We start from the raw sequence: 15,297 nt of genomic DNA on the forward strand, positions 1-15,297 counted from the left end.
TTATTCAACATCCCTACTCTTGGTTTAAATTTCCCTTTCATTTCTCTAATCTTTTGGAATAGGGCTCTTGTTCTATCCTTTTTGTTGTCCTCTTCTATTTCTATACAATAACTATTGTAATAGTTCTCTTTGTCCCTTCATACTAGTCGCTGTATTGTTGCATTTAGGGTTCTGACTGTGTTTCTATCTCCTTCTGCTTTTGCTTTTCTTCTCTCTTTAACCATTTTAAGAGTTTCTTCAGTCATCCATTGAGGTCTTTCTTTCTTTTTAACTAGAGGTATTGCCTTTTTGCATTCTTCCCTGATAATGTCTCTGAGTTCACTCCATGGTTCTTCTGGTTCTCAACTAAGTTTAAAGCCTCAAATCTGTTCCTTATTTGATCTTTATATTCTTCTGGGATGTTATTTAAATTGTATTTTGGCATTATGATTGCTTTCTTGTTCTTTAGCTTTACTCTGATTTTCGATACGACCAGTTCATGATCTGTACCACAGTCTGCTCCTGGTCTTGTTTTCACAGAAAGTATGGAACTTCTCCATCTTCTGCTACCAATTGTATAATCAATTTGATTCCTATATTGACCATTTGGTGATGTCCACATGTACAGTCATCTTTTTGGTTGCTCAAAAAATGTGTTTGCAAGAAACAAATCATTGGCTTTACAGAATTCAATAAGTCTTTCTCCTGCTTCATTTGTGTCTCCTAAGCCCCATTTCCCCACAATTCCTAGTTCTTCTCTGTTCCCTACTTTTGCATTCCAGTCCCCCATGATTATCATCATATCTTGTTTTGGTGTGTGTTCAACTTCTTCCAGTACTTCTGCGTAAAATTCCTCTTCTTCTGCATTTGCTGTTGTAGCATAGACTTGTATGATGGTTATGTTAATAGGTTTCCCATTTAATCTCATTGATATCACTCGCTCAGACCTTGTGTTGTAGCTCCTAACTGCTTTTGCTACATCATTTCTCACTATTAAAGCAACCCCATTTCTTCTTGATTTCTCACTTCCTGCATAAAATATTTTGTAGTTGCCTGATTGAAAATGTCCCATTCCAGTCCATTTTAATTCACTCACGCCAAGTATTGTAATGTTGATACGCTCCATTTCTTGCTTGACAATTTCTAACTTTCCCTGGTTCATGCTTCTCACATTCCATGTTCCTATTGTATGCGTCGTACAACTCTGGACTCTCCTTTCGCATCTGTGCGCATCAGCCTCTGGGCTTCCATTTGGCTTTGACCCAGCTGCATCATTAGTCACAGTGCTACTCATACTTGTCCTTTGTTCTTTCCCAGTAGCTCGGTGAATGCCTTTTGACGTGGGGGTCTCATCTTCCAGCACTATCTCGTGTTGCATTTTGGATACTCTGTTCATAGGGTGTTCGTGGTAAGAGACATTCAGAGGTGGTTTACCATTGCCTTCCCCTGAGTTTGGATGCATCTTAGTCTGGTGTCTCAGCTTTGACCATTCCGCCTTGGGTGCCCCTGCTAGAAGTCTAGCCTCTTGATCTAGACTCCTGACGGCATTGCTCTCAGTTTCTTCAACACTTTCAACCCCCCTCACCACATTAAGGTGTGCATCCTAGAGGGGGACCCCCAAAGTATTGATATCAAATTGATGTTCATTAGTGTCCATACCAATTAATGGTATGTGGAATAAATTCACTGATGCTGTCTTTTTAAATATAGATTAATCACTTTGAAGAAGGTGTAGTCTTATTATGTAAAAATCACAGCCCCCAAAGGAATAGAATATTTACATACCTAGTTTTTTTGTTTCAGAAAAGAAGTAACAGCATATTTTTCTTTCCATCAGGTATCTCCTTCAGATTATTTGGACAGACAGAGTCTGAAGCTAAATAAGCCTGGGTTTGAACATGAGCTGGCTGTCGGCAAATGCTTTGGTGGAAGCGCAGCGGGCAAAAAAGGTGACGCTCAAGAGAGAAGGTCGCTCATGTCTCTTTTAAATGACAATGGAGTGGCGGTACTTGAATCTAGGTAAGCAGGCTGCTGAGACACAGTACTTTTGACAGTTCTATTGGAAAAGAGAAGAAAGAAGTTGTGTTAAAAAGTGAATTTAGATAATTGAGCTTTCTACCTGGGAGATTGGCAAGCCTTCTTCGGAGCCATTTCAGTCCATCATGCAATTAAGTAATTAGGAGACGTAAAGTGAGGTTGGAGACATCGCTTATGAAATGAGCAAGATGGCATCTTATAGGGAGTGAACTTCCTCAGGAGGGCAAAGGAGTGAAGAGAAACTAGACAAACTTATAGAGCAAAGTCCTCACAGTTGTGTCTCGGCAAATAGAAAAAGCTTGCAGAAATTGGTGAGATATATATCCTTCTGAAATTATATTAAGCTTCTGTCCCAAATTGACCAAAAAAAATCTTGTCATTTTTGCTGCCTGCAAATGGTGGAAAAGATTTTAGGGAAGAGGGTAGGCACAGAAGATTTCAAAATCTCTTTCAGCAGGACTTCCCCTGACTATTTTCTGTGGGAAGAAACCTTGTGATTGGATATTCTAGACTATGATTTTAGCAAGCTGCCTTGTAAGGATATAATAAATAACTGATTCTGGCTCAGACCTAGATAGGACCCTCATTAACCCAAACCAGATTTGTGGCAAGGATTGTCCCATTATCTGAATGTGATTTGGGGAGTTCAGAGAGAGGTGCTAGTTTGTTCTAACACAGGGGTCACCAACGGGGCACCCATGGGCACCAATGGACCTGCGAGCACCTTCCCTGGTCCTCACAGAGTTCTCTCCCCCTCCCCCAACCTGGCTGATGTTAGGCCTTGGAAGAAGCATTCTGTTGTAGTCAGTACTATAGGTTGTGTTGTGTGCTTGTCTGTGTGTGGGTGTGAGTGTCCGCAACAGTTTCTCCGATTCACAAATGTGCCCATGCCCTTCCAAAAAGGTGAGTGATCCTCGTTCTAACATTTCCCCATGTATGATTTTAGGTGGGGGTCTGACATGTCCTGTTCCTCTTCCAGTTGCCTGTGTTGGGTTTTTTACCCTCAGTCTCAGATCCTTATGCTCACCAGCAGACTGTAGGCATGTAATTATGCAAACATTTCTCTGCATGCTCACCTGTGAAAAAGATGACAGTGGTGGCTTGGGGGTCCCCAGAATACAGTGTAAAATTTAGAGTGGCAGGGAGAGATTCAAAAAAGTTTGACAAACATTAAGTGGAATCCAGCTTAAGAGCAGACCCTTGAAATGAATGAGTGCAAGTTAGTCATGTCCATCAATTTCAGTGAGTCTGCTCTGAGTAGGACTGGCATTGGAGACAACCTATTGACTTCCAATATCTTGCAATTCCTTCTTGATCTTTCTCTTTTGTTGATCTGGTTTAGACTTCAGTTCTAGCAAACCAAGCAGATTCCCCCCACAGACCCCCTAAGGCTGCTGCTACCGGTGACACAATCCGGTTGCGACCAGTAGTGTAGTGGCAAATTGAGAAGTGCAGGGTCTGTTTGTGAGTCATGCCACACCTCCCACCAGCAGTCACACGGACAGGGTGCTTGCAGAGGGAGATGCAGCTCCTATAGACCACAGCAACCCCCCGCGTCCCCCCTCCAAAACACCTGGCTGTGACTATGGGTTCACAAGCTGTTCTCTGATGTCAGTGATGTGTGGACCATTGGTCCATTAAAAAAAGACAGTTCCTGAGATGTGTGCTGTCTCAACAGACTGGCTCCTTCTGTATTCGAATGTTCCTAATTGCTATTCATCCATCAACATTCAAGCCAGCCATATGGCATAAATGTTAATCACTAAAGCAACATGGAATGGTAAGAGAGATCTTCAGATATGAATCTAGAGCATTGTTTCCTATTCTCAATATTTTTTAAAAGTTTGCTACCAATCATTTTCCCTTCCTTTGTTTGTAGGAGTCTGATCCACCATCCTTTCTAATGTCTCAGCCTGATTGGTGCCAAGGCAATAGTGTTGGGTAACTTAATTCTCATGAATGGTATTAAACACCAATATAAAGACATTAAAACACACACTTAGCATTCTTTCTCTCAAATGCCAGCCTCCAAAATGCCTCTGTTTTCAGCTCTGGCTTGTATTTCAAATGGCATGAAACCTCTCTTTATTGACACGTGTGAAATTAACAACAGGATTTGTTTTTGAATGTAATGTCCTTTTATTTAGTTTCTGTTGGATTGTGAAATTGCTTCCCAAACTGAGCCACTAGCAATATGCAGAGCCTTAGCTGGAAATTTACTAAGTTGGCTGTTGCCTTCCGACAAAGTATACTGCCAACATGTTTTCAGACTGACGCATGGCATGAAAATATAGAAGGCAAATTGACTATCTGGATATGTGTATCTCAGGGGTCACCAACATGGCACCTGTGGGCACTCATGTGCTTGTAGAATTCTTCCCTGAGGCCCACAGGGTCCCCTCTCTTACTACTCTTGCTGCTGAAGTTAGCCTTGAAAGAAGCAGTCTCTTGTAACTAGGGATGGGTGACTGTCAATTTCATTTTCTCTGTTTCTCATTTTCCAATCTTAAATTCTCCACATTTCAACATCAGTCTGAGGTTTTTTTAAAAAGAGTCCTCATGGAAATCATCAGTGTTTTAGTGCAAATTTCTCCTAATATGCACATGTTTGTATCCAGTTTTGCCTAATATTTTTGCAAAGAAATTCTCCCCAACATAGTGCATTTTTGTGTGGTATTTTTGCTATGCACACTTTACTTCAGTAGATTCATTTTTGTACACATTATTTGGCTGGAGAACTGCATTGCAAAATTTGGAGAAGTACAAATGTCTAAGGATGGCTGTGTTTCACTTCGCATATTGTTTCAGAAAGTGCAAATTAAGTAAGTTCACCTTTAAATGTGAATGGAATTGAATTTCTCTGCCATCTCTAATTGTAGCCTATTGTATAGGTTATAGCATGTGCTTGGGTCTGGTGTGTGTGTGTGTGTGTGGTGCCCACAATAGTTTATCTGCTTTGCAAATGTGCCTGTGAGCCAGAAGGTTTGGTGATTCTTAATTTAACTGTTCACCTTTTTCAGTCTTGGGACTGTGCCGGTGGGGATGGGGTAGTTTTTCTCTCCCTGTCACAGTCTGGGGGGTGGATGGAATCATGTCTCGGAAGCTGCTGTTTGCATTTCAAGGAAAGCCTTAGTTGGGGCTAGTGGGAGCGTTCCTTGAAACTGAAATAGCTTCTGAGATACTTTTTTATTTTTTGCTGGGACCATGAGGGAGGCGCACACATATACACACAAAATCCCAGCAGAGATTGCATAAGCTTCCCTGTGGCTATTTAAACCAGTGGTTCCCAAGCTTTATAAGTTCAGGACCCCCATTATAAGCTCTAAATATTTTGTGACCCACCCACACGCTAATTCTAATTTTGTTGTTGTTATATGCCTTCAAGTCGATTACGACTTATGGTGACCCTATGAATCAGTGACTTCCAAGAGCATCTGTCATGAACCACCCTGTTCAGATCTTGTAAGTTCAGGTCTGTGGCTTCCTTTACAGAATCAATCCATCTCTTGTTTGGCCTTCCTCTTTTTCTACTCCCTTCTGTTTTCCCCAGCATTATTGTCTTTTCTAGTGAATCATGTCTTCTCATTCTGCGTCCAAAGTATAACTTCAGTTTCATCATTTTAGCTTCTAGTGATAGTTCTCGTTTAATTTGTTCTAACACCCAATTATTTGTCTTTTTCGCAGTCCGTGGTATGTGCAAAGCTGTCCTCCAGTACCACTGTTCAAATAACCTCTGTTAATTGAAAAATGGTGCATGGCAAGATCACATCTCAAATATCCCTTTCCATGAAAAGCTCCCTGGAAACAGGAAGGCGTTGCTTTCTTTCCTTTGTGCAAAGGTTCATCAAGTTGGTATCCCTTTCCCCCCACACACATAATCTGAAGATGTATAGTCCTGTCTCCTGACACCAGTGGGTTACAGTGTTGGGCTAAGATCCAGATTCAAATCCCCACCCAGCTATGAAGTCCACTGGGTCACCTTGGGCCAGGCACAGTCTCTCAGTCTGACTTTAATAATAATAACAACAACAACAACAACAACAACAACAACAACAACAACAACAACAACAATAATAATAATAATAATAATAATAGAAGCAGTAATGTGGTAGTGGTGGGGATGCTAGATTGTGAAGACAAAAGGGTGGATAGATTGAGGGGGATAGAAAGGGGGGTTAGTGCTTTTAGGCCTTGGGATGATCATCAGAACTGATGGCTTGATTAGTGTGCACTTGGGTAATGGAATAAAGCAGAAAACAGATCAGCGCACGCACACAGTGGGGAGCAGACAGTGTCCAGGGAGTGAAGATGTCACAGCCTCCAGGTTGGGAACCACTGACCTAAACTATGGTCATTATTTGCACTCACACAACTGTCATTGGGTTGTATCCACTTAAGTTATACTCACAGTAAACCTATAGAAATTAATCAACCTAAGTTAGTCATGTCCATCAATTTCAAGGGGTCTACTCTGAGCAGAAGAAACATTGGATATAACCTGTCATGTCTAGCTTGACCCCTAGAACTGTAAATTTAGGAATATTTAATAACTGAGAATTCTACTGCCAAACCGTCTTCCTCAGTCCTGCTTAACTTCTGAGCAGCAGCAGTGCTTTAAGAGGGTCTTTCTTTGACAGCTCTTTGGATTTCTCCAAGTTCTCTATAACAGATTTCTTTCTTTACTTCAACCATTTATTTTCTTCATTTCAACCATTTATGTACCGCTTAATTATAATTGTCATTAAGCGGTATATACCTGAGGAGATTGTTATTGTTATATGCCTTCAAGTTGATTACGACTTACGGCAACCCTGTCGATAGTTTTTGGATATATCCTTCATGTTTTCATGGTAAGGTATTCAGAGGTAGTTCATCGTTGCCTTCCTCTAAGCCTATGGCACCCGGTATTCCCAGGTGGTCTTCCATCCAAGTACTAACCAGGCCTGACCCTGCTTAGCTTCTGAGATCAGACAAGATCGGGCGTGTTCAGGGTAGTATGGCCGTACCTGAGGAGATTCATAGGGTCGCCGTAAGTCGCAGTCGACTTGGAGTCACGTAACAACAACAACGTATGAGTAAATTCTTTTTAATGATTGTAGAACATATTTCTCAGAAGGCAATCTTGGTTTCTTATGGATGTTGTTCTTGTTTCCCACCCACCCACCCTCTGTATAAAAGCAGACAAGAGCAGAGGAAAATTTCAAATAACCTGTTAGATCATCCGAACACACCTGAGCAAGACAGTTCAATCGACGATCTCGAGAAGAAAGATGAGACAGATCTTAAGCAACTGGTTGTTCAGCTGAGAGTTGAACTTCAGCAGCTCAGGCAAGTAAAAAAATTCCAGAAGCCACAAGTCAAATCTGAATCTGCTCTGGCTGAAGAAGAAGAAGAAGAAGAAGGGCTTGATCTCAGACCAGTGCTGCAGATTAATGCAGCTATTGGATCACCAAAAGTAGAAGTGAAAGATGCAGCTACCCAAACAGCGACTGCTGAAGGTCACATCATGGGGCTGAAGCATGAAGGCAAAATAGCAGCCTCTGAAGACAAAGCAGCATCTTTGAGATTAAATGAAGAATGCGGGCAGAAGCATCAGCAGGAGACCCTCCCATGTACAAGGAAAATGAACAAAGTGAGTTTGTTTTAAAGATGCTCAAGCTGCTACTTGGAACATGAAAAATGAATTGTTTTTCCCCCTAATAGGGTCGTGTTGCTTGGAGGGGGGGAAACTACTGGAAGTCTCGGGTGTCAAATATATTTATGATACTTGTGCAAACAGTATCCATCAGTCAATTTTGAAAGCTGTATTATATCCCTGACCCACGTTCAGGGTTTGCTTGTTTGCCGCTGAACTCTCTGTTTTTCTCAAGTTGCAGCCACTATGTTGGAGACCTCTTAAAAGGCTTTTACATTAAATGGTACCCCTTGTGCTCCAATTTACCTTTTTAGTTATTTATAATATTCGTATACAGCTGTCTCGTAAAATATGAGGACATTGTACATCAATGTGTATACAACAAAACGCCATTAAGAACAGTAGAAAATGGTTAAAAGAATGGGCTACTCAAGAATGGAGGTGCCCGTTTAGTTAAAAGAGCCCAGCCCACCTGCTGGATGGGCACAAGGACCACAGTCTTGATGTTGTGGAAGCATCTCTGGCACCTACCCTGTGAACCATTCCCCTTCTGATTCAGAGTCCTCACTCTCATCCGCTGATGAAGAAGAATCTGACTCATGGGTTGTGATACTTACAGTGCTCAAGGGCCCCCCTAAAAGCACTCTGCAGGTCCATCATTTAAGAGCCATTACTGTGCATGTTGCCTTTCATGTTAATGTTTCAGCCTCAAACCAGGTGTGAGAGTGGCACTCATTGGTGGTTTGTAGTAACCGTAATCTGACCAATTCAAACATCATGTCAAAATGGGGGAGGGGGCATGTTGATATGTGGCTTTGTCCATGATGTCTGAACTGGGACACAGTAGTGTGGATGTAGCAAGAATTGGGTCTAGTTCGAGGTGCCACATTTTAAGAAGGTCAAACAGGAGTGTATCCTGAGGAGAGTGATGGTGATGGACCTGATAATCCAATTCTATGAGGAACAGTTGAAAGAATTGGATATGCTTAGTCTGGGGAAGAGATTTTTAACAGGAAACATAGCAGCAGCCTTCAAATATCTGAAGGGCTGTCACTCACAGGATGGAGCAGACTTGCTCTCTGTTGCTGCAGAGGGCAGGACATAGAACCCTTGGGTGGATGTAGTTGGGAAGGTGTTTTTGGCTAAACAGTAGGAGAAACCTCTTCATAGTAGCGGGACAGATTGCCTTGGGAGGTGGTGGGCTCTACTTTGCCAGAGGTATTTAAACAAAAGCTGGCTGGCTGCTGTCAGGGATGCTGTAGTGATATCCTGCATTGAGGAGTGGATTGGGCTAGGTGATCTCCTAGGTCCGTCCCAGCCCTATGACTCTATGAGGGTGCCCTCAGAAGCTCCCAGGGAAGCAGATGGAGAGCGCTTTTGCATATAGCTTTCCCACCTGCATGTGACATTTCTCTGGCCACTGGTGGGAACAGATTAATCTTGGCCTGATCCTGTGCTGGAATTCTTATTGCAGTCTGTGTTATATTGCCTATGGATGCAGAGGGTGGTGTTCAGTACTAGTCCTATTCAAAGAAGACCTATTGTAGTTAATGGACATGATGAACTTAGGTTCATTAATTTCAGTGGGTCTACTCTGAGTAGGGCTTAGTTGAATGCAACCTAGATCTTTTCTTAATCATTACAGATAACAAAGCCATAAGCCATTGATAGACTACACGCCATGAGTGTGTTTAACTCTTTAAAAAAATTATGTTCGTGGCTATCACAGCATTCAGTGATAATGAATTTCATAAGTTAACGATACATTGTGTGAGGAAGTATTTCCTGCCCCCTTTTTTTGTTCTTAGAATTTGCAAGTTTCCTAGAAGGATAAAATGAGAGACGAATTACTCTTTAAAATCTATAGAAATTTAATTTAAGCCTTTCTATTTAAAGCCTTGATATAACAACGGTGGTGGTTTTTGTAACAACTGGAGAAGCACTTGTCTTCCTTGAGCATGCATCGAGGCTTCTCAACCCCCCCCCCCCCCAAAAGTTGTTTATTTTATTTATTACATTTATAATGCAAGGCGGCTTGCATATGGTTCCCAGGCGGTCTCCCATCCAGGCACTGACCAGACCTGACCCTGCTTAGCTTCAGCAAAGAGCTGGCCTTATGTGCCTTCAGACCGTAGCTGCGGACCAGCTTGTTGTTAATCTCATTGGCAAAGAGGGCTGCATTTTCATGAGCAAACACTTTTGGCATGAAAAACGTAGGGGGGTCATAGTGTTCTCCAAAAGGCACCCTTTTAACTTTGTCTGTTTCTGCCACATTTTGCACATGATTCCTTTTTGTTTTTCTTCTCAACAGTTTCTTCTTGCTAGCTGCATGATCCAGCCATGTTGCCCATGTGATGACATCTTGTAGCCAATCCAATTTAGTTACATAATAACCCAGTCAGATTGCACTGCTTCCTACCTTTACTCTGAACGGGAGAATGTTTTTGTTCCAGTTCCTGGTCTTGCATTTTTGCTGCAACTAGTCCGGGGGGAGATCTTTTTCAGGGGGTTTCATTTTGTTCACCATTAAATGCCACCCTTTTCAGTTCAGGCTTGTTTGCAAAATACCTGTGGTAGGATTTAAGTGAACAAGGTATCCATTGTTTTCTTACGCTCATCTTCTCTCTCTCACACACACATTTTATTGTGTTTCATTCAGAGTGATCCTTGCTACCCATTCAAGAAATCCCGTTTGCCCATTTTACTAAAATCATCAAAGTCATTAGAAAGCATCTCCTTAAGCGCCCCCCTTCAGAAGGCAGACATACATCTTCAGCATCGTATCTTCACCTTGGATGAAGATCTGAAAGAAGGGTATACACAGCCCCAGCGACTTGATGAATTACAGCTGAGCAGAGCTGAAAATGAGAGATCTGTTCACGATGGAATATACATAGGAGGTAAGCAAGCAAATTCATGCAGAAAGCATCCGTGACATTTCTTTCTGCCCATGGTTCTGTCTGATTCAAATTTCACAGCAATATCTAGGGTTAGCTTGCTTTTCAGGTCAACAAATTGCAGGGTTAAAGCATCTGTACACTCATCATATAGTGTGAAAATGTGGAAAATTCCATCCTTCTGGTCCAGTTCCTGATTAATTTAAAAGATATTAAGAGAATCATTATGTGTGGGGCTGCCTTGGAAGACGGTTCAGAAAAAGCAGCTTGCACAGAATTCAGCAGCCAGATTGTTGACCAGGGTAAGTCAGTCTGAACATATAACACCAATTGTGACACAATTACACTGGCTACTAGTTAGTTTCCGGGCTCAATTCAAAGTGCTGGTTTTGACCTCTAAAGCCTTATGTGGCTCAGAACCCCAGTACCTCAAGGACCACCGCTTCCCATATGAACCAACCTGGATCCTGTGGTCATCATTGGAGGCCCTTCATGTGCCTCCTCCAGAGGCGGTTCAGAGGGTGGCAACACAAGAAAAGGACCTTTTCAGTGGTGGCCTCCCGGTTGTGGAATGATCTTCCTCCTGCTGGGAGGCATGCCTAACACCATCTTTATCTATCTTTAGGAGCCAAAGACCTTTCTTTTTACATAGGCCTTTCACCCCTGATGCATGGGGTCTTGGATATTGATGACCCCTTCTAGTGGGGCAGGGCCTGTATACCTGCCCTTTATTTATATTTATGTGTATTGATGGTGTTTATTTTCACTGGTTTTTAATGGTTAGCAGTGTTCTTAGGTTTTATTGATTCTGTTTTTAACCGGTTAATGTAAGTCACTTTGGATCACCTTGGTGAGAAAAGCGACTAACAAATATAATCAATCAATCAATCAATCAATCAATCAATCAATATTTTCCATGTATAATGCTACTAGTTGAGTGCCTGTGGCTGGCAGGGTCAGCTCCCTTCTCCCCAGTGTTGGCAGGATAGAAGTGGTGGCGGTGAGAGAGTTTGGTTGGATTGTCTTGAGCCTGAAGAATATAGCACACATTTTCTATCACTAGCCCTTGGAGAGTAAGGCTGTCATTGGCTACTAGTTGCAGTGGCTGTGTTCTACCACCTCTATCGAGGTAGTATGCTTTTGAAACAGTTGCTAGGAGTCCGGTCAGGAGAGTGCTGTTGCACTCAGGTCCTGCTTGAGGGCTTTCCAGGGGCATCTGATTGCCTACTGTAAGAACAGGATGCTGGACTAGATGGGTCTGGCCTGATCCAGCAGGACTTATGTACTTAACTGGAGTGGAATAATACAGAAGATGATTTTGGGGCTGGCTTTAAACACACACACATAGTGTTTTACTAGGTAGGGACAAAGCCCTACCTTTGGAACATGGGAAACTGCCTTATACCAAGTCCACCTAGAGCAGCATTGTGTATTGTCCTGTTCTGAACTGATGCTGGATCCCACAGAAAAAGTGGCAAGGCTGGTCAAAAGTTGCTGGACCATGGATAGTTCCAAGTGAGCAACTTATTCTGACAAAGGTTGGGAGCAAACCGATGCCTTTTAATCCTCTGTCTCCAGACTACAGTCCCTTTAGAGTCTTAACGGGCCAACCCTCTGGCCTGAAGACAGGCACTCCTCTACCATTCCATAGCCTTTCTACTGGTGTGTGCCAGGTGCTGCTGGGCTGTAGTGGGAACATCTGGTTCTGCAAACGTGGTGGAAGGTGCCCTTGAGCATCCAGGCTGTGGCCCTACAAGCCCTGGTTTGTCTGGGAGGTTCCTCTGGAGGCTGTTGTCCAACAGCCTCAGGTGCTAATGGTTTCCTTATCTTCAGCACTCAGCTCTGAGCCCTGACCCTACTCCCCATATCTGGTGTCCCTGCATTCTCCAACTTCATGTCTGGATCACTGCTAGATCATGACATCTACTCTGCCTGGCAGCAGCTTTCAAAATCTGCAGGCATAGCAGGGTCTTTCCCATCTCCTGTTCCCTAAACCTTTTCAATGGAGATGGCTGGTGCTGAACCTGGGGCCTTGTGCACGCAAAACACATGCTGTACCACAGTCCCTTCCCATGGGTGGCCCTAATTCACCGTCTGTTTTGGTGTGGGTTGAATGGCAGGTTCAGGGGGGATTTAGAGTGTGAAAATGGCATAGGAGTGAAATGCCCATTCTCCTTGCACTACTCTACCATTCAAAATCAGAGGCCTTCACTCCTGCTCCGAAGTTAAGGATGGGGTGTTTTAATCAAGATTGGCAGCACTGTATCTGTATTGGCCCTCTTGCTGTATGCAGGGCTGCTCACCGGCTTGAGTCCTTGGATCAGTCCCCAGTGTTGCAAGGAGAGGGCAGGTGCAAGGCAGAAATGGGTTGGGGGGGGAAGGTACGTTTACACGGTAAACGTGCCAATGCAAAACTGCTGCCTAATATCGGCCAGCCAGCAAACATCCAAGCAAAACGTTATTAGGATTGAGCTGTAAATTGGATGAAAGGGCCAACGGAGAAACTGTGGGTGGGTGGGTAGAATATTGCCAGCCTTGCAGGGGTATGAGGGATCCCTGGAGCAAACTGCTTGTAAAGAAAAAAAGGTTTAGCACAACTGGCCCCGCAATGTAATTCCGAGGTACATCTTTGCATAGAACAGCTCCATTTCTTCAAGCAGAGCAAGATATTAAATCCTTTTCCCCATCCACAATGTTAAAATGATCTACTTTATCTGTCTCCAAGCAAACAAGTGTCTTCATTAAAAAATGTAGTGTTCCACAACCATCTTATTTATTATACTTACCCTCTTATGTACAACTTGATCCATATTCACAGGAAAGCACATTCGGGAACCTGCGATAATGTGCATAATAAATAAGATATGGGGATTAACATTTTCTCTTCAATGAAACAGACACACACCGCGTGCACGCACACACACTCCTACATGCACTGCTGCCCAGCCCTGTAACTGGGACCTAACCACTCATGTTTGAGAATCCCCTCTGCAACAACAGATCCATGTCTTGCTGGCAGACATATACCTTCAACTTGCTGCTCAGCTCACCAGCAGCCAGTTAAGGATTTGTGCTGGTTCGTCTGACCCTTGGCTATCATCATCAGGCTGTGGCCTGCCTCACCTTTTCTTTTGGGCCACTTGTCCCACCTGGTTACTGCTGATCTTGCTTTTCTTCCATGGAAGTTAACGATGGCACACAGGAGAGGGTAGAGGGTTGACCAGGTTTGCTTAGCTTAAGACTCTTCTGTTATGTAAGTTTGTATAGATATTAGCAGAGATTGTCAACGGTCTGAGATGCTTGTGTGCCAGTGTGTGCGTTACCTAAGTAGCAGGCTTTTACCCTGCATTTACATCACTAAGATTTACATGTCCTAATTTTTCCATACCATCACAAATTTCTCTGCTTTGCTTATGCACAGAGACATTTTCAGTACAAAACCATGACCTTTGAGCTTGTTTCAACACCTTGAGTTTTCACCAAGCTCATGATAGCATTGGTGACACAACTCACGCAACAGAAAATACACAAGACGACCTTTTGATCAGGTCCCCATCACTACTTCAGGCACAAAGCAATATTCAGCAAACGCTGCTCTGTCTGAGGAGTCACAGATTCCTCATCAATGCTGATAAGAGCCATGTGGTTCACGTAGGAGCCTTGATAGACACCTCCACAGGGATTATAACCCCTGCACCAGACAGAATAGCCAAGATCCAACCCTCAGTCCAGTCTCTCATAGTACACAGATTCACAGGCCTGATGAGCCTAGAACATCTGCCTGGCCTTCTGATAGCTTGTATGGACCAAATTCCGTGGGCCAGAGCTCATACCAGACAGCTACAATGGCTCCTGCTTCCCCACTTGGATGCAATTGCAGCCAAACTACAGATGTTGATCTCTCTTCCTGCAGCTCTCAGGCAATCTCTCCAGTGGTTGTTGCTGTCATGGCCCCTTCGGAGGACTCCTCGGAGGAAGAGGCAGCGGTGCCAGACCCAGAAGAAGGAACAAACGGAATCCCTGAGGATGCAACTCCAGCTCTTGCCCAGCTGGAGAATGTCCAGGTCCCGGCTGAAGCCTTTCAAGCAGATTCAGGGGATGAACAGGAGGCTCCCCTCCCCCCTGCAGAGCGAAGACGCCAGCGAGTATCATAGCAACGGAGGAGGAGGTCGGGCCATTTAAGAACAAGCAGCTCTGAGAAGTTGGGAGACTAATCACCTGCACCTGCCTAGGAAGTGAGTTTTAAATGGCAGTTTGTGACTGCAGCAGGCTGCTGACTACAACATCAGCCGTGACCTCCACGTGAAACGTAGTTTGCAGACTCCAGACCTTTTGGACTGAACCCCTGGCTTTCTGAACCTAGCTTCTCCACCTTGATGATGCTTTCGGATGCTGCTACTGGTACGGTTGTTAGAGGCATTCCTTTCTCCAGCCGGCTCCTGTTATCTGCTGGCCTTGGCAAATTTACGACGCAGCTAACTGCCGGCTGATTAGTTACAACCCAGCCCCGAAGCTGACAGTTGCTTCTCAGACACCTGCTGAAAGGAGTTTCTACTCCTTTTCCCCCAGCAAATTCTGGTCACAACAGCCAAAGCCTTCACAGGTGGCGTGCCCACTGCCTGCATCTTATGGCCCAGGGGACCCTGGGCATGGGGGAGAGAGGGCACAGCATAAAATGGTTAGAGCTCAGGGCAGTGGCCTTTGCCCTCAAAACACTTCACATACTCCTTCATAAACACATATTAGTCT

At 43.7% G+C, this 15,297-nt stretch overlaps 1 protein-coding gene and 1 pseudogene across 5 annotated transcripts in view; one reads left to right on the forward strand and one right to left on the reverse strand.

The window, feature by feature from the left end:
• Positions 1–15,297, forward strand: part of CDK5RAP2 (CDK5 regulatory subunit associated protein 2) — a 228,720-nt gene that overhangs the window by 116,271 nt on the left and 97,152 nt on the right. For 4 of the 5 annotated variants that reach the window (XR_009759736.1, XM_061603690.1, XM_061603693.1 and 1 more), the window contains 3 exons: positions 1,817–1,998; positions 7,195–7,648; positions 10,311–10,551. Coding sequence is in view for 4 of the 5 variants with exons in the window: in XM_061603690.1 (XP_061459674.1) it covers positions 1,817–1,998; positions 7,195–7,648; positions 10,311–10,551 (877 nt within the window). In the remaining variant the exon portion in view is untranslated. The remainder of the gene's footprint in view (positions 1–1,816; positions 1,999–7,194; positions 7,649–10,310; positions 10,552–15,297) is intronic. The other variant, XM_061603691.1, reaches the window with a different exon arrangement.
• LOC133374080 (5S ribosomal RNA) lies at positions 6,906–7,024 on the reverse strand (annotated as a pseudogene).

This window comes from Rhineura floridana, chromosome 20, assembly GCF_030035675.1.
Source record: "Rhineura floridana isolate rRhiFlo1 chromosome 20, rRhiFlo1.hap2, whole genome shotgun sequence".
Taxonomy (NCBI): Eukaryota; Metazoa; Chordata; class Lepidosauria; order Squamata; family Rhineuridae; genus Rhineura; species Rhineura floridana.